We start from the raw sequence: 20,925 nt of genomic DNA, 5'->3' as shown, positions 1-20,925 counted from the left end.
CACTCATCAGCCTCCAAAACAACGAATCAGTTGCTATCTCAACTCTCAATTGAGGCTCTAACAGGCAAGCAGCTTCTGTACCGCCATTTAAAGAAAAGAAACGGGGACATAAACGTCAATTAAACAAAACTCTAGACCCATTTCCGTCATTTCACTATCCATTTTCTCATCACCATTCACCTTCTTCACCTACACACACTGGGACACACGGAGAGACACACTCAGAAACTACTCTCTCCTCTCTCTCTCTCTCTCCCCTCACTTTCTCTCTCTAACTGAGAAATGGGGACGCGAATCCCGTCTCACCAGCTCAGCAGCGGGCTCTACGTCTCGGGGAGGCCGGAGCAGCAGCAGAAGGAGCGGCAGCCGACAATGGCGTCGCGCGCCGTGCCGTACACCGGCGGCGACATCAAGAAATCCGGAGAGCTCGGGAAAATGTTCAACATCCCGGACATTGATCCCTCCATGATCAAGACCTCGCGGACCTCCTCATCTTCGCAGCACAACAGCGGATCCGTCCGATCCGGGCCCAACTCCGGCCCAATCAGCAAGCACTCGGGCTCCGGCCCCATTCCCAAGAAACTCTCCGGCCCCATGGTGCCGCTCCAGCCCACCGGCCTGATCACCTCGGGCCCGCTCGGCTCAGGCCCTCTCGGATCCTCCTCCGGTGGACGGAGGTCGGCGTCGGCGTCGGCGTCTCAGATGGAGAACTCCGGGTCGACCGGGAAGGCGGTTTACGGCTCGGCGGTGACGAGCTTGAGCGAGGAGGTGAAGGTGGGGTTTAGGGTTTCGAAGGCGGTGGTGTGGGTTTTCTTGGTGGTGGCGGCGATGGGGCTTCTGGTCGGGGCGTTCCTCATGGTGGCGGTGAAGAAGGCGGTGATTCTGGTGTCGGTGGCGGGGGTTCTGGTCCCGATTCTGGCGGTCGTGTTTTGGAATTACTTCTGGGGAAAGAGAGGCTTGCTTGGGTTTGTCAAGAGATACCCTGATGCGGAGCTTAGAGGTGCTATTGATGGACAGTACGTCAAGGTCACTGGGGTAATTACTCGTTTTTCCTTTTCTATTTTAGAATTTTAGTTATACATCATACATACATACATATATATATATATATATATATACGCATGATGTTTACAATATTCTGAGATTTTAGTTGATTTTTCTAATTATTTATTGAAAATGCAAAAAAAAAAAAAAAAAAAAAAGAGAAGGAGAAGATTAAATTTTGTTTCTTTTTTATTCATTAGTTATATATTGCATTTAGTATTGAGATACTTGCTTATATTAGTGTACCGCTTTTTCCAGATTCCATCGTAATATCCTAATAGATTTGTTAAACAGATTTGAGTTGTTTTCAATATCTCATTCTTGTAATCATGTAATCTAATGAATGCTAAATCGAACCGAAGAGGGGGATTTTGTCCTTTTTGGGGGGTTTGTGGGGCTTGATTAAGAGGGTTATTTGTGGATTGAAATATTGATACTATTCCTAGGACATGGGAGGCCCTCATTTGTATCTTTAACTAATAATTGTTCTTTGAATTAATATGAGGTTACGTGTTGATGTAATCTGAATCTCACCATGTGTCGTCTAAATCCAAAACAAGGAAAAATAGTAAAAGTTTTTACTTTTTATTCATGTTGGGAATAAATGGTCGGTCGGCGATGATTTAAAATGGAAATCTGGGTTGTATTTTCCAGCCAGATCTCACAGGAAGAGAATAGTTTTTACTTCTTTGAGGCTTGTATCGAGGCTTCTCCAAAACTGACGTGGTTGCATTTTCGAGGACTCCTTTCCTACTTTTGGGATTCAGTATGACATTTAGGCAGAAATATCAAATGCCAAAGCCATTTGGGATTTCGCCTATAATCCTTTTATAGCATACATCAACCACTTATTATTATTATTTTTTCAATATAAAAAGGAAACGTGGGAAATTACTTTGTTTCTAATTAGAGTTGGTATTTGAACTGGATTATACTAAAATAAAGTATCACGTCTATGTTTTAGTATGTTTATTTATTATTTCACTAAAGTAACGTATCATTTGTATCTCTTATTGTAGGTTGTCACCTGTGGCAGTATTCCTCTGGAATCGTCCTACCAAAGAGTACCTAGGTGTGTATATGTTTCCACGGAGCTGTATGAATATAAAGGATGGGGTGGAAAGTCCGCAAATCCTAGACACCGATGCTTTTCATGGGGATCTAGATATTCGGAGGTAAGTTGTTAAACTACTTGCTTGATCATTTTTTTAAAAACTGGGGACTTTTAGGCAAGCAGTGTTACCATTTGGATAGAAAAATGTTCACAAGATTACCAACTCATGAAAATTTTATTCATAGTACTAAAAGTATACATGAATTTTTACCTTGTATTAAGATATTAATATGCTAATTTGTATTGGGATAATATTTACAGACTATTATCCATGTTTCGTAGATTCTGAGGTAATAGCCAAAACTTTTTGTGAATGCACTATCATTTTTAGAACCATAAAGCAAGCGTTAAATTTTAGGAATTGAATCTTATATCACATGGAAATAATTGCCTGTGTAATGTGTTTTTAAAGCATCCTTTTGTTTCTCCTACTAGTAGCTGGTAGAAGAATCTGGATGGAGATTTATTAGCTATTGTTAAAAGTAGGGTCGAGTGGTGATTTGGGTGACATTTTATTTTCATATTTGGTTGGAATTTGGCCGTCTGTTTAAGTAATATGTTGACCTTGACCGAGTTTTTTAATTCGATATGGAGAACTATCCTATGCCATTAAAGAACCTGAAGGTTCACCGAAGAATTTTCTAATCCGTCATGTAAATAAATGATCTATAAATGGGTTTCATTGGAAAAATTAACATCAATCAGACACACTGGTATTCTTGGCAACTGGTATACCTATTTTAATAGCCATGCACTGCACTAATCATGGTTTATCTACAGGCAAATGCTGAGATAACAATTATATGACCATGTTCATAGACAACATTTTGTTCTCTCTTATGGACAGAGATACGTCGCTGATTTTTACATATCCGACTTCCAATCTGGATTGAGAGCTTTAGTGAAAGTTGGCTATGGAGCTAAGGTTGCACCATTCGTTAAACCAGCTACTGTGGTGGATATAACAAAGGAAAACCGAGAGTTATCTCCAAGCTTTTTAGGCTGGCTAGCAGACCGCAAGCTCTCTTGTGACGACCGTATAATGCGCCTTAAAGAAGGGTATTTCAACTTTTATGTAATTTTGTTACCTTCTCCCAAGCATGTTCAACGATCATTCCCCCAAAATCAGAAAGTGGTGTGTTTTATTTTATGAGTATGAATTATGATATCTACAACTGAAACCTTCTAATGATGTTTGTCTTGTTTGTCAGATATATCAAAGAAGGGAGCACCGTAAGCGTGACGGGGGTTGTCCGACGCCATGATAATGTTCTAATGATAGTTCCTTCAGCAGAGCCAGTCTCGACAGGCTGCCAATGGTCCCGATGCCTCCTCCCTACCTACGTCGAAGGTCTTATCTTGACGTGTGATGATAATCAGAATGCTGATGTAATTCCTGTATAGGTGTTTAAAGTTCCACGATGATTTTGTTTGGAAGTTTGGTGCTGCAAGTAAATATTTGAAGGGTGAGACTGATGGAAATGTGGCATATCACTAGACCACTCTGCTTTTCCATTCCGAGTTTAGGTGTGTAAGTTGGCCTTAAAAAAAGACGCGAAGATAAGATCACAAAACAAGGAAATCCACAAGAAGAAAGGACTTCACCTGTGAAGCGCAAGATGGATGATGATGATGATGATGATGCAGCACGTTGTATTTTTGGCTGATTTTATGTACATAAACTCATAGAGATACCCAAAAGGGTCCGGAAAATGGTTGCTTGGTTGTGCTAAATTTTAGTACGAAAAGTGGAGATGTATTTTTCTTTCCCTCTTTTATAAAGCTACTCGCAAGAACGTGCATGTCTGTCTATTTGATTGTGCAACTATTTGTGGGAGTACGAGTGATGTACTATTCATAGCACGCACTCACATGCATCTTTTCTTTTTTTTTTTTGGTTGCATTTTTATTTATATTTATTTTTTTGGCCTGGTATTTTAAAGCGGTTGCTAATATATTTTTCTCCCATGTTAGAGGTGATTCCGGAATCTAAAATAGAATGTTAATACGAAGAGGAATTGGAGTGTAGAGTGAATCTAGGCGTGTTTAGAATTTATTTTAAAATGATTTTATTTTTTGTATGAAAATGAAAATGAAAACGTTTTCAATCTCAGACAGAAATTATTTTTGAAAATACGTTTGATAATTTTATTAAGAGATTATTTTTAATGTAAAAAAATTTATTAATGTCTCTCTTTCTTTCTCTCTGCTCGAGAGAAGAAAAAATGAAAATAAAAAATGAAAAATGATTAAAAATTATTTTTCATTTCTCTTTTATTTTACACTAAACTAAAAAATCGTTTTCATTTCTGTTTTTGTCTTTATTGCATCAAACGTCGTTTTAAAAATATTTTTTTTTTTTAAACGTAAAAAAAAAAACGGGATCAATTCAAAACACGACTCTAAATCTTCAGCCCAAAAAAAAAAAAAAAAGGTGGATCCCTCAACCTCAAGCAACAGACCAAAGGTTCTCTTGTTATGTAGTACTAGTGTTGGTGGTCTAATTGGCATCGGTTTAATGATCAGTGTTCTGCGCATTACTTTGCCGAACACCCAGGAGCTGTCGAACAGAGTTTGCCAGTGCGGCTGAACAGGGCGTGGGATCTTCTCTCTCATTCGTTGACGCCCCCGGACCAATAGGCGCTCTGCAAGGCGAAGTTCCGTATGCGATCTCCTGTTTGAAGTTGTCTCCACCCTCCATTTGGACACAGTAATGACACCTGTACATAAGCCTGACAGGGCCATACATAAGGGTTCCAGACGGGTCACCGGTTTAATTCGGGTCCAACAACAAGCTATAAATACCCATGGTCATTTGTTGAGGCCCCACTTATTTATTGTTCTTGATCAGAACACTAACTCGAGCGTCGGAACCATTAGTAGATATCACAATAGTGTCCCTAACTACGGTGCTCATTTACTCATTGGTGTAGGATAGTGCCACTCCCGTTCCCGGACGGAAAAACACCAGACGAGAGAGTTCGATCAGTTCCAGCAAAAAAGGAGAGTCTGATCACCGTGCCCAGCCGCACGCAGTGTCAGATTTCAACATCAACGATTACATTCTGTATGTTACGCATAAAACATTTTTAGAACAAAATTCAGACGATTGCAGTTCCGATTGTACTTTTGGATGTTGTTTTTTCTATTTATTGTCGATTTTCAAAATATTGACGTTTATTATCCATCACCGTTTATCTTCTTGATGTATTTAGTCCTTTTTTGCTTCTCGAATTTTAATAACACTTGTCGTTTATATTATCGTAGTTCCTATTTTGGTGCCATTTTTTGGATCTAGCCGTTACATGTACACTGTCGTTTCTTCAATTATTTTTCCTCTTATCTAATAACTATTGTGGTTCCCATACGGTGCCGTCGTTGTTATTATTATTATTATTTTTTTAAAAAATAGAAAATAAAAGGAAAGAAAGAAAACAGTCTTAGTAATTGTAGTGCAGGAACAGAAAACGTAAGCCAAATCCACAACTGATCGTCCATTCTCTCTGACGAGACAAGCGAATCCAAGACAACCTTAATATCACCGAAATGATCCATTGTAAAGCTTATAAGTTAATTCATAAGAAGAATGTTCAATCCAATCCTTAATTATAACAATTTTTTTTTCTTTTTCTGGATGAAAGAAAATAGTCCTATGTAATTCGAGAGGCACAGCGTAGTGAAGCAACACCATGTAGGTCCATGACAATGTGTTCGCCAAATTTACTTGAATATGGAGTTTTACCGGTGACGGGTGAGTGCCAAAAGGAAGGCTCCGAAGCCGAAGCGAAGTTCCCGGGCAAAACCAGTACCTGCCTTGGAAGGTTTTAGCCTCTGCATTAACATAGCGCAAGAAGGCGTTGTGTGGGCAGAAATAAACGAAATGAAAGACAATTGAAGAAAAGTATGTGTACTAAAACCTTGCATATTACAATAAACTGAAGCACAATGTTACATGTGTGTCGTGTCACTGCGTTTTCCTTATAGAATTTTGTCGAAGAAAATTGCTAACTGTGAACTTTATCGATATCAGTAACCTCGAAATCAAGGTTTATTTTACTCCACGAATTCTAACATTATAACTTCGTGGGATGAAATGATATAGAAAAAGGAGGGGAATCAGAGTCTAGAGGGCATCCCTCCAGCCACGACTAGAGTTTCTCCAGTTATGTAAGATGCATCATCAGACGCCAAAAACGCAGTAGCAGAAGCCATGTCTTCAGTGGTACCAAGCCTGTTAAGTAGAGTCTTGTCTTCAATTCTCCTCCTCTACAAAATAATAAATAGAAGTCAGCAGACTTTTATTGTGAAGTTAAATACCCCAACTGGGACTACAAATTTACTTACGGTGGCTTCATCTTTTGTGATGAAATCGGCAAAATGCGTTGGCACAAAACCAGGAGCAACACAATTTACACGGGTATTCGGGGCCATCTCAGCAGCAAGGGCCTAGAGGAAGATTAGAAAAGATGAGCAAGAACAATATGCATGCAGTCTATGAAGTTCTTAAAGAAATAAACAGTTTACTAATGTAGGATATTTGAACCAAGCATTTTACCTTGGTAAGCCCCAGAAGGGCAGTTTTAGTCACACCATACATCGCCATGGCAGCTTGTGGGTGGAAACCAGCAACAGAGGAAATTAAAACAATCGAAGAACCCTTTGTCAAGTGAGGAGCAGCATCCTGTTAATGTAATCACGTTGAACCAGACTAGACAAATTACACTTTAAATTTCAGCTTAAGTAGCTTGTCCAGAGAAGACATTCAGAATTAACGAAAAATGTTTTCTAGGCTACCAATTAATGCATATCACAGAGGAAATCCATCCCAAAAACAGCAAAGGTTATCTAGGCTCATTTCCTACTATTTACCTTTACAATAAGTATAGAAGCTTTGACATTTATCTCCCAAAGCTTGTCAAGGACAGAATCTTGGGTTTCCAAAATAGAATCGACGGACGGATTGGCGGCAGCGTTGGATACCACCACATCTATCTTTCCATATTTCTGCCAGAGAACCAGTAAGCTCCGATCATTTAATACAGCTAACACACAAACAGATTCTCAAAAGGAAACCCTCAAAAAGGCCCAAAAATACACCATGAACTATGATTAGTTATCTTGAGTAATAGACAGCAAACAACAAGGATACAAATGATCTGAATTCTCACCTCCACAGTCTTGTCAATAAGATTCTTCCTTTGTTGTGCGTTTGACACATGACAAGCAAGCCCCAACACTTCAATTCCCTTCTCCCTAAGCTTTTCAACTGCCTCATCCACATTTTTCTGGAACAATTTCATCAAAAGGCAACATAATAATTATCCTAATAGGAAAAAAATATTTAAGATACAATTATTTGCGTACTCAGTTCTTTCTTCTGATCCACATGAACCAATAATCTCCACTAAACCATTCCCAATTCAACTATTTCGGCTAAATTCATGGGCTTTCAACTAAATTCGTTTTTGCTATAGCATTTTGCATAACTTTCAGTAACCTAACCAAGTACTAATCCAGGTTAAAGATGAAGATAAAAACTTGTTACATGGTTAAGCTAAAGGAGATTCATTTTCGTTTTCCACCATATTTTCTCAGCAGCCAAGCATAAAAGTAGCGGAAGAGATCGAATTCGACTTGACAAACAGAACTCAAATTAAAACCATTTCAAAATTCTCTAAGAGAAAACAAGAGGGAATTCGAGTTGTATTGTACGGCAGAGAAACCTGCTTGCGAGAGGAGATCACAACAGAGGCACCTTCCAAGCCGAGACGCTCTGCGATGCTGAAGCCGATTCCCTGAGTCGAAGCCGTCACGATTGCCACCTTCCCTTCGAATCTCTTTCCAATCTTAGATTTCTCCATTCTTTTTCTTTGTTAAGCTCCAGATTTCACGAACAGACGAGAAAATTATCTTGGGTGGTTTTTCTCGGAACCAAACAGAAATACGTCCTTGTTAAATCAGACTTGGATAGGACAGCCAGCTACGTAAAGAGGGACCATATTATTGGGTTTAAAAAAAAATAAAAAACGATATAAATATATAAACTATTCTTATAGAACCCGAGGACCATACTTCCCTCACAACATTTAAAAAATAAGAAAAATAATGTCTTTTTATTTAACACAACATTAATATTGTAAATAATAACAATAAATTTAACTACTCTAAACTAATGTTCCGTTCATTTTACTAATTCGAGTTTAGAATTTAAATTTTATTACAGTAAAAATTTTTTAAAAACAATCACATTTAATTTTTTTACTACAATAAAAAATTCTCACATAAAATTACATCTCAACTCGAATCAACGAACTTAACGGATCCTAATATCACTATTTTTACGGCCACACCTAAAATGCATATGAAACTGTGATCAAGGGGCTAGTACTTAAATACATCTTGTCCAAACCATCTTTATCGACATATCCCATTGCCAAGTCTCAGAAAGGGAAAAAACAAAAACAAAAAAAACAAACAGATTGAATAGAAGTTCTTAGCAAAAATACAACAAAGTACCAACAACATCAATATTGAAATGTAAAGGTTGTTCTGAAATTATTCATGACAATTTACTCAAATGAACATACAAATTGGCTCATAAGTATGACAGGATATGCTAACAACAATCTTAATCATATGGATTTCTGAAATTCTTCAAGAGTTCTGGGATTTCATAACCGAGCATATCATCCACAGTTTGAATTAGCTTAGGCTTCAACTTCTCGAACTTATCAATGCTGTAACCATTCAAGACCTCCCTAAAGTGCTCCACGTTTGGAAAATCACCAGCTGGTAGATGGAACTCTCTTTGCACCTATTTGGCAAAAGTTTAAAGAGTTAATTATACAAGTGTTTTATTTCATACTTAAAAAAGTAGAGAAAGATACAGTTTAGAATTGATCATGTTTTTATTTTTTACGTTTTTCAAGAAAGAAAAAATGAAAATTTTTTCAAAACATCGTTTAATGCAATAAAAATAAAAAACAGAAATGAAAACGATATTTTAGTTTAGTGTAAAATGAGAGATAAATGAAAAACGACTTTTAGTCGTTTTTCATTTTTTGTTTTCGTTTTCTCCTCTCTTGAGGAGAGAGAAAGAAAGAGAGACATTAATGAATTTTTTTATACTGAAAACAATCTCTTGATAAAATTGCCAAACACATTTTCAAAAATGATTTCTGTTTGAGAATGAAAACATTTTCATACAAAAAATAAATTTTTTTTAGAACGAGTTCCAAACACGCCATACCTTTGCGAATTCTTCTTCTAGATTATCAATAAGTCGCTGTTGCGTCTTGGCTTTACCCATCATTGCAGGCATCTCTTTCTTAAGATGGCTAATTATGTAGGCGTGTATCTTAGCAGCTCTGGCACGTTTTACAAATTCATTGATCTGTATGATACAATCATTAGCTTTATATAAGCTTTACGAATTTAAACAACAAAGCGTACAAAGCACTGACATAAGTAACCAAATTTAACAGAAAAATATGGTCATACCCTACGATCGCAAGCCTTCTTTGGAATGTCGACCAAGTCAGCAAGGAGATCATCTTGTTCTTTCTCAAAGAGATCCAGACCAATAGGGCCTACAGCTGCCTCGTTGATCGGCTTGTCATTGAACGAACTACAAAAAGAAGAAAAGAGCAAATTTAGATAAAAGATTGAAGTCCAATCACAAAATAGGTACCGGATAAAATTATCAGGACGAAGAGAGCCTACCCAATATAAACACGCACGACCTCTGGAGTATTAAGAACTTTTCCAAGTGACCACATCAATGCTCCATATACTCTCATCAGCTAAAATCAGTAAAAGAAAAATTTATCAACAAAAGTTAAAGAGGCAAATTTGTGACAAAGGGGACTATATAATAAACTAGGTGCACAATTACCTGTTGGGTATCGACTTGGTCTGCTTTGTTTAGAACCACTCGGATCTTGTCATCGTGACCACGTAGAGATGAAATTACCCGCTTAAATTCATCACTAATATCAAGTTTATGAGGATCAAACAGAAGAAGAATGAGATCACATTTCGCAGCAAACCACGAAATAACACCAGTGAAATCATAGCTTCTCTGCGTTCGTTGTTTTTCTCCAGATAGTACACCAGGAGTATCCACAAATGTAATTTCATCAAGCAACTTCAAGTATGAAAGAAAAAGATTAGAATGAAGAAGAATAATGAAAATGACAATAAATAAACTATCATATATAATTTGTACAAGATGAGAAATTCAAACTCACAGGATGTGGCATTTGGGAGCACTGAAATTTTGATAAGAATGCCCCTCCAAAAGTTGTCAAACCACTAAAAGGCATATCAGCTTGAACAGCTATAGTATTTCCAGGAATACTTCTCTCATCAGGTCCAGACTGGACAAAGAAATCCATCAGACAATGCAATTACTAGAAATATCTATTGCAGAAGTAGTAATTGTAAAAGAAAAATGAGAAACAAATAGCTCTTCCAATTAAAACTTGCAGCTAATTTTTTCAAACAACTTCCACATATAACTAATTATCAAAAAAAAAAAAAAAAAGAACTTCCACATATAACTACTAATGTTTATTTTATAAATCTTCTTTGTCTTGTATGAAAGATGGAGAAGATTTTAGTTATCTTTCATGTTGTTTGATAGGATGGACTGATAGGTGAAAGGATGGATGATGCTTATTTGTTAAATTACTATATTGTCTATTTAAACTATTTTCTAATAATTTATTTAAAGGGTAAAAAAACAATCTTTTAAAGCTAAAAAATGATGGATTGTTTAGATTCTTCCATTGATGGAAGGATCCAATTTGGGGGGCCATGAGGGAGACCACATCCCTCCATCTTTCCTCCCCTTCCTCCTCTCCCTCCAACCAAACAATGGATTGGGACTCTCTCTACCCCTCCCTCCATCCCTCCCTCCTACCAAACATAGTGGTAGTGTTGTAACACAATTGAAGTGGTGAATGTCTACTAAGCAATATGAGCGACATCCAAGAGGTTTTAACTTTTCGTTTGCTAAACATGATTCTCATTTAGAGAAACATTTATCATCTATTAACAAATGAGGATGATTGCTTATCATACCATTACAACAACGAATCTATCTGTAGTGGGCTCTGGTCCTATATGAGCTCCTGTTACAAAAAAATGAAAAAGAAAAATCCATACACACTATTGTTATAAGCAACTCATATTTTCAAAACTTGAAAACAGAAGAGAGGCGACGAAAGCACTTAACCAACCTGGATAGTTACATCTTAACAAGTGCTTTATGAATGTTGTTTTCCCAGTCGAATATTGACCCAAAAGCATGACCATTGGTTTTGCATCAAAGTCACTATTGGTCTGCAAAGGCAAATCAATGAGTAAAGTTATAAAATGGACTTGAACCCATACAAAACATATGATATTAGTAGTCAATGCCTAAATACTTGGTTCTGAAAAGGAAATCCTTCTTTATATGCAAAGAAATGAATATCCAAATTGTTGGATTTTGGCTTTTACTTAGTTGAGTCCCACTTTGGTTATGGAGTAGGACCTTTATCTTTTGTGGTCTTATATATAGTGGAATTTCTTCGCCCATATGCTAACAGCTAAACCACGTAAATCCTTGTTTTTTTGTTTTATTTTGTCGTAAAACCTAAATTTAGTTTCCGTTGCGCACAACACAAATTAAATACTTAATACTAAGAAATGCAAATTCTTAATAGGTAAGGAAATAAATATCCAGATTAACATCCAACGCTAATAAATCCAAATTATATAAGTTGACTTACCAGTGAAGGAGTTGAAAAATCATTAAAACGATAGGTAACTTCCAGCGGCTTTAGCTTTTCCATGTATAACCTTTTCAGGCCATCAATTATGGATGTAACAGCATTAAGAGGCAACTAAAAATCAAAAGAGAAAGATAAGAAGACTTGTAGCTTAATTGAAATACAAATTAAAAAAAAATGCTTCGTTAATGTAAATTTATTATTGTTATTATTATATTATTACTCTTCAATTCTTTCGTCCACACAAGCAACAACCTCCCCATTGTCTCCAGTTTTATGTCAAAAAACTTCTCCTTTTCCTCGTGTTCAAAACTTCTTTAGTAGCCAATATCCTAAACTTTGTAGATAACTACATATACTTTCCTCATTGGACACGCATTGTAACTCATTGAAAAAAAAAAAATTTATGAACAAGAAATCCCAACCAAATTAAAGGGGCTTCTTTGTTCACAACAAGAACTTCATCAAGGCAAAACATCCAATGAATTAACCACTAAAAGTAGATTCGAAATGCAAAAAACTGAACTAATTATCCATCTTTAGACATGAATATGGCATGCTTTAAGAAATACAAAATGGGAAACTTAATTTCAAGCAGAAAGATATCTTTAGTGGCACAATGAAAGAAGGAATCTTACTTTTTTCACAGATTTTGAAGGAAACCATTGAGTTGATGGTTGAGGCTGAGCAATCCCTACATTACACATAAACCAACTTAATAATAAATTGAAGCAAATAACCTCAATAGTAAAAAGAATCCTTTCTAACCATTTGATTCTGGCTGGCTATATGTTGATAGGGCCTTGGTTTTCTGTAAATAAAAAATCATTATCAGTGACACTAAGAAAATCAACAATTATATTAACAGTTTCATCTAGAAATACACGGTAAGAAAGGCAAACTGCTTACAGCTATCAAGGTGTCCAAACCTTCTATTGTTGGGGGTTGAATGTCCTCTTTGCTAGCTTCAATAAGAAAATGCGATGAGAAGGATCAAAACTGAAATATATTCTAAGCCATTCCTACGTAATGCAACAACCCAAGTTGGAACAAGCAGTTAAAAATAGAGGAAAGAGCATTCATATGATCCAAAAGTGAGGTCGTCCTTTCTTCCCTTTGCTTGGTTTGAATACAAATTAATGAACTCAGTCACATTAGCCCTAACAAAAGGTTTGGCAGCTCTCATTTTATTTTATTTTTTCTCATTTTACATTTTATGTAGTAGGTAACTAGATCCTTTATCACAAGTTTTTCACATTCTTTCTTTAGTTGTAAATTTTATGAGTCTCGATCTCTGCCCCACAACCGATCCCGACACTTGTCATTGGTAAAATTTTATATTTTATATGTATTTCTTGAGGTTTATGCTCCACAAGCCTTGAGGATTGAAGCCTTACCACATGGCCAACACATTGAGAGAGATAATGATCCACAGATCAATAAACATATGTTTTCACTAGTTTCTGTGGAGACACTGCAGAAGTCATATTCAACATAAATAACTAATCACCTGCAATTTTATGTATCTCTGGAGTTAATTCATGGCCTGCTTGTGCTAAGGAAACAAGCTGTTCAGAACAAAAATTGAAGCAAAAAAAAGACTTACAGAATGTACTTAATATGGTCTCCAAAACATTGTTTTAAGGGGGAAAAAAAAAAAAAACTTTACCTGCATTGCAGTAATAAACTCAGTAAGACCTAAAAATCCTTGCCTTTTTGAGTCTGCAATTGCCCAAACCTTTGAAGTCAAATAAGCAAAAGCAATGTCAATCTCAAAGTATAACAAGTGAAATACATTATACAGCAAACTAAGCCAAAATAACTTTCAAACAGCCGGAATACTTGAACAAGAGCTCAAGAACTCCACACATGAACCGTTACATGCATGGAAATAATCATGCGAATGAGACAGGAGTATGAATTCGATAAACCAAGATAATTTTGTGCCCAAAATTGCTTGAGTAAATTATTAGGCCCTTCTTAGTCGTGTTCTGATAAGTCAACAAGCACCAAAAGACCAAAGCATAATTCATTAAATTTTTTTTTTAATAATTTACCAAACATACTTTTTTGGTCTTAATGATAAAAATATACACGAATGTAAATACTTGACCCTCCCCGTAAAAAATTACCATCCCTACGAGTTCAAACAATGAAATTTCTTATGTGAAATCAAGTGAGATCCCTTTTTTTTTTTTTCTCGAGTAACGAAATCAAGTTAGACCCAATCATAAGACGCCGCAACCAATGAACCCGCAATAAAATGCCTAAAATAGAAAAACAAGTAAAATAAACTGCATAAACAGCAATAGAAAAAGGTAAAAACAAAGTCATTTTTGTATAGCATCTTGAAACAGCGAAAAACCTCAATTACCTGCTTGAGTTCCTGCCGAGAAAGCTTAGACATGGCGAAGAACTTCGTCGCATCGTTGCCGGTAATACGGCCATCTCCATCTAAAACCAAAGCAAAATTACACAAATCACGATCAATTTCGTGATTAAGTAAAAAGGAAATGCGAATATTATCTGATAATGAACAAAGATTGAGAAATGAGTGAAGATTGAAAGAAACCTGAATCGGCCAAGTTGAACCACTCCTGATACATCTTCTGGTGCTCTTTAGTGCACGGCCCGATCGGACCAGATCCAATCTCCATGAGAGACTTTAACAGAATCTCAATCTCAAGGAAGAAGAGATTGAAATTTGAAACTTGAAATGAAGAAAATCTGCGTCAAAACCGGATTTCGGAGTAGGATTTAAGTTTTAACCCTCTTTTATAACAGTTTTGGCGCTTTAAACGAACGTTATATTGTCAAGGGAATTAGTGCTACTTACAAGGAAAAGGTTTAAAAGTTAAAACCACGTCGTCTGTTGATGTCATTTCAAGTTGGCGGTGATTGAGAGCAGGGCTCCACAGGGACGTTAATATTTTGAATTCAATTGATGTTGAAGTGATTATAATTGGTTTTTGCTACGCACGATTTGAAAACGATAAAAATTTTGTGAATTAAATTTGAAAAAAAAAATATTTATGTTAAAATTGAATCGATTTGAAATTGACACGAAAAATATGAATTAATTTTATATTGAACCCGTTTAATTTGAACACGACACAAAATTTATAAAAAAATTAAAAAATACATATATTTTTCATTACATATTTTTAATTTTATTATGAACTTGTGATATCATCATAGTTATACTCAAAATCTTATACTATTATTTACTTAATTTCAATAGATGTTATTGTATTTTAGTATGTGATGAATTTTAAGTTATTTCTAATATGTAAAAAACTAAATAAAAGTATACAATTTTCGTGTTAATTTCGAGTTTACGGGTCAATTTCGTGTCACAAATTATTTTCGTGCCGTGTCGTGTCAACCTGTAAAGTGATCGTGTCGTGTTCGTGTTACGAGTTTTAAAAAATTTCGTGTCACAGGTCGTGTTCAGGTTGATTGTAAATTTAAAAAGAAACGATCAAAACACGACACGTAACAAAAATTGCCTTGAAAATTAGAATATGGAGGATTATTTTTTATTTTTTATTTTTTGAATAAAATGGGGAGGTGTCTGTTGAAACGAGGTCCATGTAATTACATTGGGAACTTATTTACTTAAACATGTGTTTTTTTTTTTTAAGAAATACTCGAAACTATACTTGGACTATGAGTTATTTTCTATAATTTTTTTATTAGCAAATATTTATAATCTTTTTATTAGTATTTAGGGTTCGTTTAGTTCGCTGATTCGAGTTTTTAATTTGAGTTGAGATGCATTTTTATGTGAGAGTTTTTTACTGTAGTAAAAAACTTAAATATGACTATTTTTGAGTTTTTTACTGTAATAAAACTTAAATTTTAAACTCAAATCGATAAAATAAACGGGGTCTTAATAATTACTAGCCAATCTTTTTTTTTTTTTTTTCTTGAATATGATTGCTCGCGTTTTAACTTTGAAATCAAGCGCCAAAGCTGTGTGCCAACGCGGAAAGTGGAACCCACCCATATCAATTCAATGTTTGGCCACGTGTCTAAAGAACAAACTAACATATATGTAAATGAGAAAAATAATATGGCAGTAGTACTATTAATACTTATAATTATGTGACAACATTCAATGATTTCTAAAACTGTGGATATTGTTGGTCTAGTACTCCAATATATATATATATATATATATTTTTTTTTTTTTCGATACATAAAGTTTAGTCCAATATTGTTGCAATTTAATAATGGTGTCCTGAATCCATTATAATTAAAAAATGTGTTACAAATGTGTTCAATATTGTTATGGTGTCCTGAATCCATTATAATCCATTAGTAATGGTGTCCAATATTGTTACAAATGTGTTCAGGACTTCAGGTGATCCATTATAATTAAAAAATGATAAAACTTCCACTATGCAACAACCAAAACAAGTAAAGTCTATAATATTCGCTTATAAGAATTGCAAATACAGTTTCTCTCTTAAAAAAAAAAAAAACGAGAAAAGGCAAATACAATAAGCTGGCATAAAAATTATAATAACAAGATCAAAAGCTGAGTTTATCATTCGCTTCCACTTGAAGACATACAGCAACATATCTGCAATATTATTATGACAAGGAATAATACATATCTCATATATCATTAGTTGAACAAGTGGAAAGTCAAATTAAGTAAGTTCTATTATTATGACTCGTTCATTTCACCGATTTAAGTTTAAAATTTGAGTTTTATTACAGTAAAAAACTCTCAGAAACAGTCACATCTAATTTTTTTATTACAGTAAAAAATTTTCACATAAAATCACATATAAACTCGAATCAGCGAATTAAACGGGCCCGATATTTTTCCAATAAACGGAAGCAAAAAGTGATAATATGAAATTGGGTTTGGGAGGGTGTTTAAGCACTACATATATGTACAACCTACCTTTGACACGCAAGAACGCTTGCTCCGATCTTTCAGGTGATTGGTTGGTGGCCGTGGGGGCGGCATAGTTGGGACCTCGATAGCTCCATAGTTTTGCTTTTCTTCTTTCATTTTATTAAAAATTACAGTGAACCCTTCTCCAGCTTTTGGATCATTTACATCCCATGACCCAAATTCAGGTATTGATGCTGCCCTGTGATGCTGCTTATTTATGTACCCATTCACAAAACGAATAAATATATGTATAATATTGTATATAGTCATACATATACAATCTAACCAAACAAAGTCTTATAACTGAGAAAAGTTTGCCAAACAGTGGGCTACTATATTATATACAAGGCTTTTATACATGGCAAAGTTTGCAAACTCCTCCAATTTAATTATATATATATATATATACATGGCTTTTATACATTCAAGCTTATAATACTAAATGCCCACACGTAATTCTATATTCGCACATATTGTAATTGGTTATCTCAGAAACGTGAAACTATAATTCATTGGTTCATCTCTTAATCTTTTTAAAAAAATAATAGTAAGCAAATGTACGTACAGAAAAAACAAATTAACGTCCTTACAGCTAGAAATTACTCACATGTTGTTGGTGATCAGAAGAGTGATTAGTACTGCTACTTCTCTGTCTTCTATGGTGCCCTTGTTCTGAAGCCGAGCTAGAACTATCACTCCCTCGACCCGAAGAAGTAGTACTCGTCTTCTTCTTATAATCATCAGATCTTACATAACGCCCTTGATTAGGACGATTCAAGAGCGAATTATCGGAACTGGTCTTTTGATCGCTACCAGATTCCGACGCGGGGCTCTTGTGATTATTGCCGAGAGTAGTATTAGTACTGCTATAATTAGTGTTGGTATCAGCAATACCGTTTCTGTGATGTGCGCGGTGCTCGGCGTGGCGCGATTTTTCGGCACTAGCACTCTTCATGAGGCGGCGAGGAGGCTGCACTGCCGCCGTCGGAAGGACGGATGAATCGGGATTATGATGAGAGGAAATGTTGCCTTCTTGAGAACGCGATGATCCCCTTCTCTGCATCATCATCATCATCATGAAGGCCTCTGGATTCTCCTCAGGGTCGTTTGGGTTGATCTTAACGTTGCCGACGGGTTTGTCCTTGCGCGCGTTTTCAAAGTAGGCTGTGTATGGTATGTCCTCGTTTTCCCAGTTGCCGAACTTTGGGACATGGGAGTTCTGCAGCAAAGCAATTGAAACAGGCCGAGTTTCAATTAGGGTTTTATTCTTTTTGAAGAAAAAAGAAATTTGGTATAATATGAGTATGATAATACGAATTGAATCCCAAAAACTAAACAATATGAGCAATAAATTGAAAAAACAAAAAACTGTTAAAGCGATAACGCTAGCCAATTAACAACATATAACCAAGAAGCATCGAATTATATATATTCCTCGTGATCATATATAGAGAACACTACTAATTAATTGATACTTACAGCCATAAGTGATGAATAATTGCGTTATCGATTCTTAATTAAAGAAGAATTATCACTCCTTGTAGAGAATAATTAGTATAACAAAATTAGAATTAGGTTCGACCTAGAAAAGAAACTGATGATATTCCATATTATACTTGCAGCGCCTGCAGAGTGCCTCAGACAAAATTATATATATTACTAGCAGTCGATTATTACAAAGTTCCCTAGCTATGGCTCTGATATTACAATCAATAGGCCCGGCTACAATTATATTTAAGTATTATGTATATATGATTTATATTTGTTGTTACTACATATATATACAAACAGATACCTGCATCATATACGTACGTATATGCCCGCAATTGCTATGAGCTTGGTCGTTTTTGTCGTCCTGGTGTTTACAATAACCTTATCTCTTTGGCAGCTTGCTTTTCTCCATTAACCTTCAATATATACATACATATATATATATATGAACAAATATACATATAGAATAAACACGTTTTTATACGCGTGTTACGCGTGTGTGTATTTATAGACTTTTGGCTGTCATGATATTGATTTATATGGTAATTAATGGGAATTGGATTTTCAGATCAGAAGAGAAAGAAAAAGAAAAAGGTGGTTGGAATCAATTTGGAAATTTCATTGATTCGTCTCTGAGAAAGAGGAAAATAGGCCAAAACTTAAGATGAATTAAAATTAATAGGCCAATAGTTTACATAAGTTAATAAACATGTCAAATTACTGTTTTCGTCTATAACTTGTCTGGTTATGAACTATAACTTGACAAGTTATTATCCATAACTTATCTGGTTATGAACCATAACTTGACAAGTTATGGCATATTAATTTCTATAACTAAAAATTAGCTTATATACTTTCTTAAGCTTTTCATATCGGCCTATTTCCTACTATTTTCCTTTTTTTTCTGCTAAATTTGCAAACTGTTCTCTTTTAACAATAAGGGCCATCTCCCAACTTTAAAAATAAAATGTGAAAAATACCGGAAAAGAAAATACCCAGGGTTAAATTTTCCATTTTATTACGAAAACATTTAATGTAAATTTAAAATTTTTTTAAATGTACATTTAATTATTTATGCATGCCCTTTGATTTTCTTTGAAAGACAATCAACTACAGCCAAATTAACCCCGGCATTGCTTACTCTCCAATCATTGTAAAGCTTCCATTGTTTTTATTAAATTAGTTTTAAGTATAAAGTAATGTCCAGCTGTAGCAGCGACAAATATTACCAAAACCAAATTTTATTATGGTGATCATATTCATTTGGATTGAATATTGTCTGCTTCAGTACTCCGTGTGATTATATAGCAGGCAACATATGTTATATTATATTATAGGTTAAAATCAACTGTGCTACGCAATAGACCTTTTCTTTTTGAACTTTGCATAGTTATTAATAGTAAGGAAACTTATCTGATACGCCAACATATTGCTAATATATTAATATGTCAAGTTTTCTGTTTGTTAAATCTACATAAAATCACGTAAAAATTAAAAAATATGCAAATTTAATGATTAAAAAAATATAATATATCAGTATGTCAGGTGTACTAGAGAATCTCCCTAATAGTAAAACAAAAGTTAAGATTTTGAAGGATAAGTGTGAAAAGAATAATGTTTGATATATTAGATTTATAATTATTTAGTGGGATGAATTATGAGGAAAAGAAATTCGTGAGATTTTTATCCTTTAAATTTAGACAAATTAGAGGAGATTCTCTTCCTCTTATATAAAAATTCACAAGAGCGTATTCTCTCTTTTTACTCTTCATGTCATTAACCAAGTTATTTACCTATTTCTCCTTCCAATTTTTTTTCTCTTATTTATCAGACAAAACCTTAATGATTGAGTACTTTACTAGATCATCATATACCTCCTCATAATTAAATTACCACCGTAATTTGCAGAAAGAAAAAAAAAAAATCAGTGTCAGAGACAATAAGGGCCTTTTGGTTCACTGACGTAATCTTATTATTCTTATTTTGCTATCTCATAAAAAATTTAAATAAAAAAAAATTATCATCAATAGTTTCTCTCACAAAATTTAAATTCAAAATCACAGACTTAAACCTATAAACCAAATGGAGCCTACGCTTACGGGAGTTTGGAGATCCAGTTGGCCAAATTTTTAAAGTAGGAACTAAAGTACTAAAGATCAAAAAGCTTGGGACCCCAAATGCAAAAAGATAAAAAAAAATTTTTTAAAAGACAAATACTTTATTTCTTTGATCCTATCAATCATAGCATAACTCTATTTTCTAAGGAGATTGTGACTTAGTTTGATATTGCTGTAGATTTTAGAAAAATTGATTTTAGCTGTGATGAAAAAAAAGTAAATGAGTGTTTGGTAAACTATAATTATAATAGTTGTGCTGGTTCTAAAATCAGTGTAATAACGTTTGGTAAATTATGAGGTTGAATTGCTGTGTATAGTTAAAAATTATGACTATATTATATTATACTATAATATATATAATTAAAATATAATATATATTTATTATTATATTTAACATAATAAAAAAACTATTATTATATAATATATTATATAATTATAATATAGAATATAATAATATTATTAAAATAATAA

The 20,925-nt window shown here is 34.6% G+C and overlaps 4 protein-coding genes across 5 annotated transcripts; 1 reads left to right on the top strand and 3 right to left on the bottom strand.

The window, feature by feature from the left end:
• Positions 1 to 86: 86 nt before the first annotated feature.
• LOC21396784 (uncharacterized membrane protein At1g16860) lies at positions 87 to 4,073 on the top strand. The gene is made up of 4 exons (XM_010092653.2): positions 87 to 1,035; positions 2,064 to 2,219; positions 3,006 to 3,217; positions 3,370 to 4,073. The coding sequence occupies exons 1-4, from the start codon at positions 283 to 285 to the stop codon at positions 3,560 to 3,562; spliced, it is 1,314 nt and encodes a 437-aa protein (XP_010090955.1). The 5' UTR covers positions 87 to 282; the 3' UTR covers positions 3,563 to 4,073.
• A 1,991-nt stretch (positions 4,074 to 6,064) lies between these two features.
• On the bottom strand, positions 6,065 to 8,142 carry LOC21396782 (tropinone reductase-like 3). The gene is made up of 6 exons (XM_010092651.2): positions 7,882 to 8,142; positions 7,327 to 7,443; positions 7,028 to 7,162; positions 6,714 to 6,839; positions 6,503 to 6,604; positions 6,065 to 6,424 (listed from the first exon to the last, which is right to left on the bottom strand). Exons 1-6 carry the CDS (start codon positions 8,017 to 8,019, stop codon positions 6,275 to 6,277), a joined length of 768 nt encoding a protein of 255 aa, XP_010090953.1. The 5' UTR covers positions 8,020 to 8,142; the 3' UTR covers positions 6,065 to 6,274.
• A 546-nt stretch (positions 8,143 to 8,688) lies between these two features.
• Positions 8,689 to 14,718, bottom strand: LOC21396781 (EH domain-containing protein 2). The gene is made up of 16 exons (XM_024162069.1): positions 14,507 to 14,718; positions 14,309 to 14,388; positions 13,604 to 13,672; positions 13,445 to 13,502; positions 12,844 to 12,899; positions 12,703 to 12,745; positions 12,573 to 12,628; positions 11,935 to 12,048; positions 11,401 to 11,503; positions 11,243 to 11,292; positions 10,408 to 10,536; positions 10,053 to 10,304; positions 9,881 to 9,960; positions 9,659 to 9,785; positions 9,408 to 9,551; positions 8,689 to 8,972 (listed from the first exon to the last, which is right to left on the bottom strand). The coding sequence occupies exons 1-16, from the start codon at positions 14,589 to 14,591 to the stop codon at positions 8,787 to 8,789; spliced, it is 1,632 nt and encodes a 543-aa protein (XP_024017837.1). The 5' UTR covers positions 14,592 to 14,718; the 3' UTR covers positions 8,689 to 8,786.
• A 1,462-nt stretch (positions 14,719 to 16,180) lies between these two features.
• Positions 16,181 to 18,739, bottom strand: LOC21396780 (RPM1-interacting protein 4). 2 transcript variants are annotated; one of them, XM_024162089.1, is made up of 4 exons: positions 18,642 to 18,739; positions 17,454 to 18,065; positions 16,853 to 17,056; positions 16,181 to 16,522 (listed from the first exon to the last, which is right to left on the bottom strand). In XM_024162089.1, the coding sequence occupies exons 1-4, from the start codon at positions 18,648 to 18,650 to the stop codon at positions 16,487 to 16,489; spliced, it is 861 nt and encodes a 286-aa protein (XP_024017857.1). In that variant the 5' UTR covers positions 18,651 to 18,739; the 3' UTR covers positions 16,181 to 16,486. The 2 variants fall into 2 exon arrangements, with proteins under 2 accessions (XP_024017857.1, XP_024017858.1); XM_024162090.1 differs by having other exon boundaries at positions 16,853 to 17,053.
• Positions 18,740 to 20,925: the final 2,186 nt, after the last annotated feature.

Source organism: Morus notabilis, unplaced genomic scaffold (assembly GCF_000414095.1).
Source record: "Morus notabilis unplaced genomic scaffold, ASM41409v2 Scaffold802, whole genome shotgun sequence".
NCBI lineage: Eukaryota > Viridiplantae > Streptophyta > Magnoliopsida > Rosales > Moraceae > Morus > Morus notabilis.
This window is presented reverse-complemented; position numbering and strand designations above follow the sequence as displayed.

What these genes read in the sequence shown, in the direction of transcription:
- LOC21396780 (XM_024162089.1), bottom strand. An exon ending in CTTCTGATCACCAACAACAT is followed by an intron (nt 17,057 to 17,453) that starts GTGAGTAATTTC and finishes TACATAAATAAG; the next exon opens with CAGCATCACAGGGCAGCATC. An exon ending in AGCGTTCTTGCGTGTCAAAG is followed by an intron (nt 16,523 to 16,852) that starts GTAGGTTGTACA and finishes ATAATATTGCAG; the next exon opens with ATATGTTGCTGTATGTCTTC.
- LOC21396782 (XM_010092651.2), bottom strand. Translation starts at nt 8,019, where the DNA reads ATGGAGAAATCTAAGATTGGAAAGAGATTCGAAGGGAAGGTGGCAATC. An exon ending in TGATCTCCTCTCGCAAGCAG is followed by an intron (nt 7,444 to 7,881) that starts GTTTCTCTGCCG and finishes AAATTGTTCCAG; the next exon opens with AAAAATGTGGATGAGGCAGT. An exon ending in CTTCTATACTTATTGTAAAG is followed by an intron (nt 6,840 to 7,027) that starts GTAAATAGTAGG and finishes TTACATTAACAG; the next exon opens with GATGCTGCTCCTCACTTGAC.
- LOC21396781 (XM_024162069.1), bottom strand. Translation starts at nt 14,591, where the DNA reads ATGGAGATTGGATCTGGTCCGATCGGGCCGTGCACTAAAGAGCACCAG. An exon ending in ATTTTTCAACTCCTTCACTG is followed by an intron (nt 11,504 to 11,934) that starts GTAAGTCAACTT and finishes TTGCCTTTGCAG; the next exon opens with ACCAATAGTGACTTTGATGC. An exon ending in GTCGTGCGTGTTTATATTGG is followed by an intron (nt 9,786 to 9,880) that starts GTAGGCTCTCTT and finishes TTCTTTTTGTAG; the next exon opens with TTCGTTCAATGACAAGCCGA.
- LOC21396784 (XM_010092653.2), top strand. Translation starts at nt 283, where the DNA reads ATGGGGACGCGAATCCCGTCTCACCAGCTCAGCAGCGGGCTCTACGTC. An exon ending in AGTACGTCAAGGTCACTGGG is followed by an intron (nt 1,036 to 2,063) that starts GTAATTACTCGT and finishes CTCTTATTGTAG; the next exon opens with GTTGTCACCTGTGGCAGTAT. An exon ending in ATAATGCGCCTTAAAGAAGG is followed by an intron (nt 3,218 to 3,369) that starts GTATTTCAACTT and finishes CTTGTTTGTCAG; the next exon opens with ATATATCAAAGAAGGGAGCA.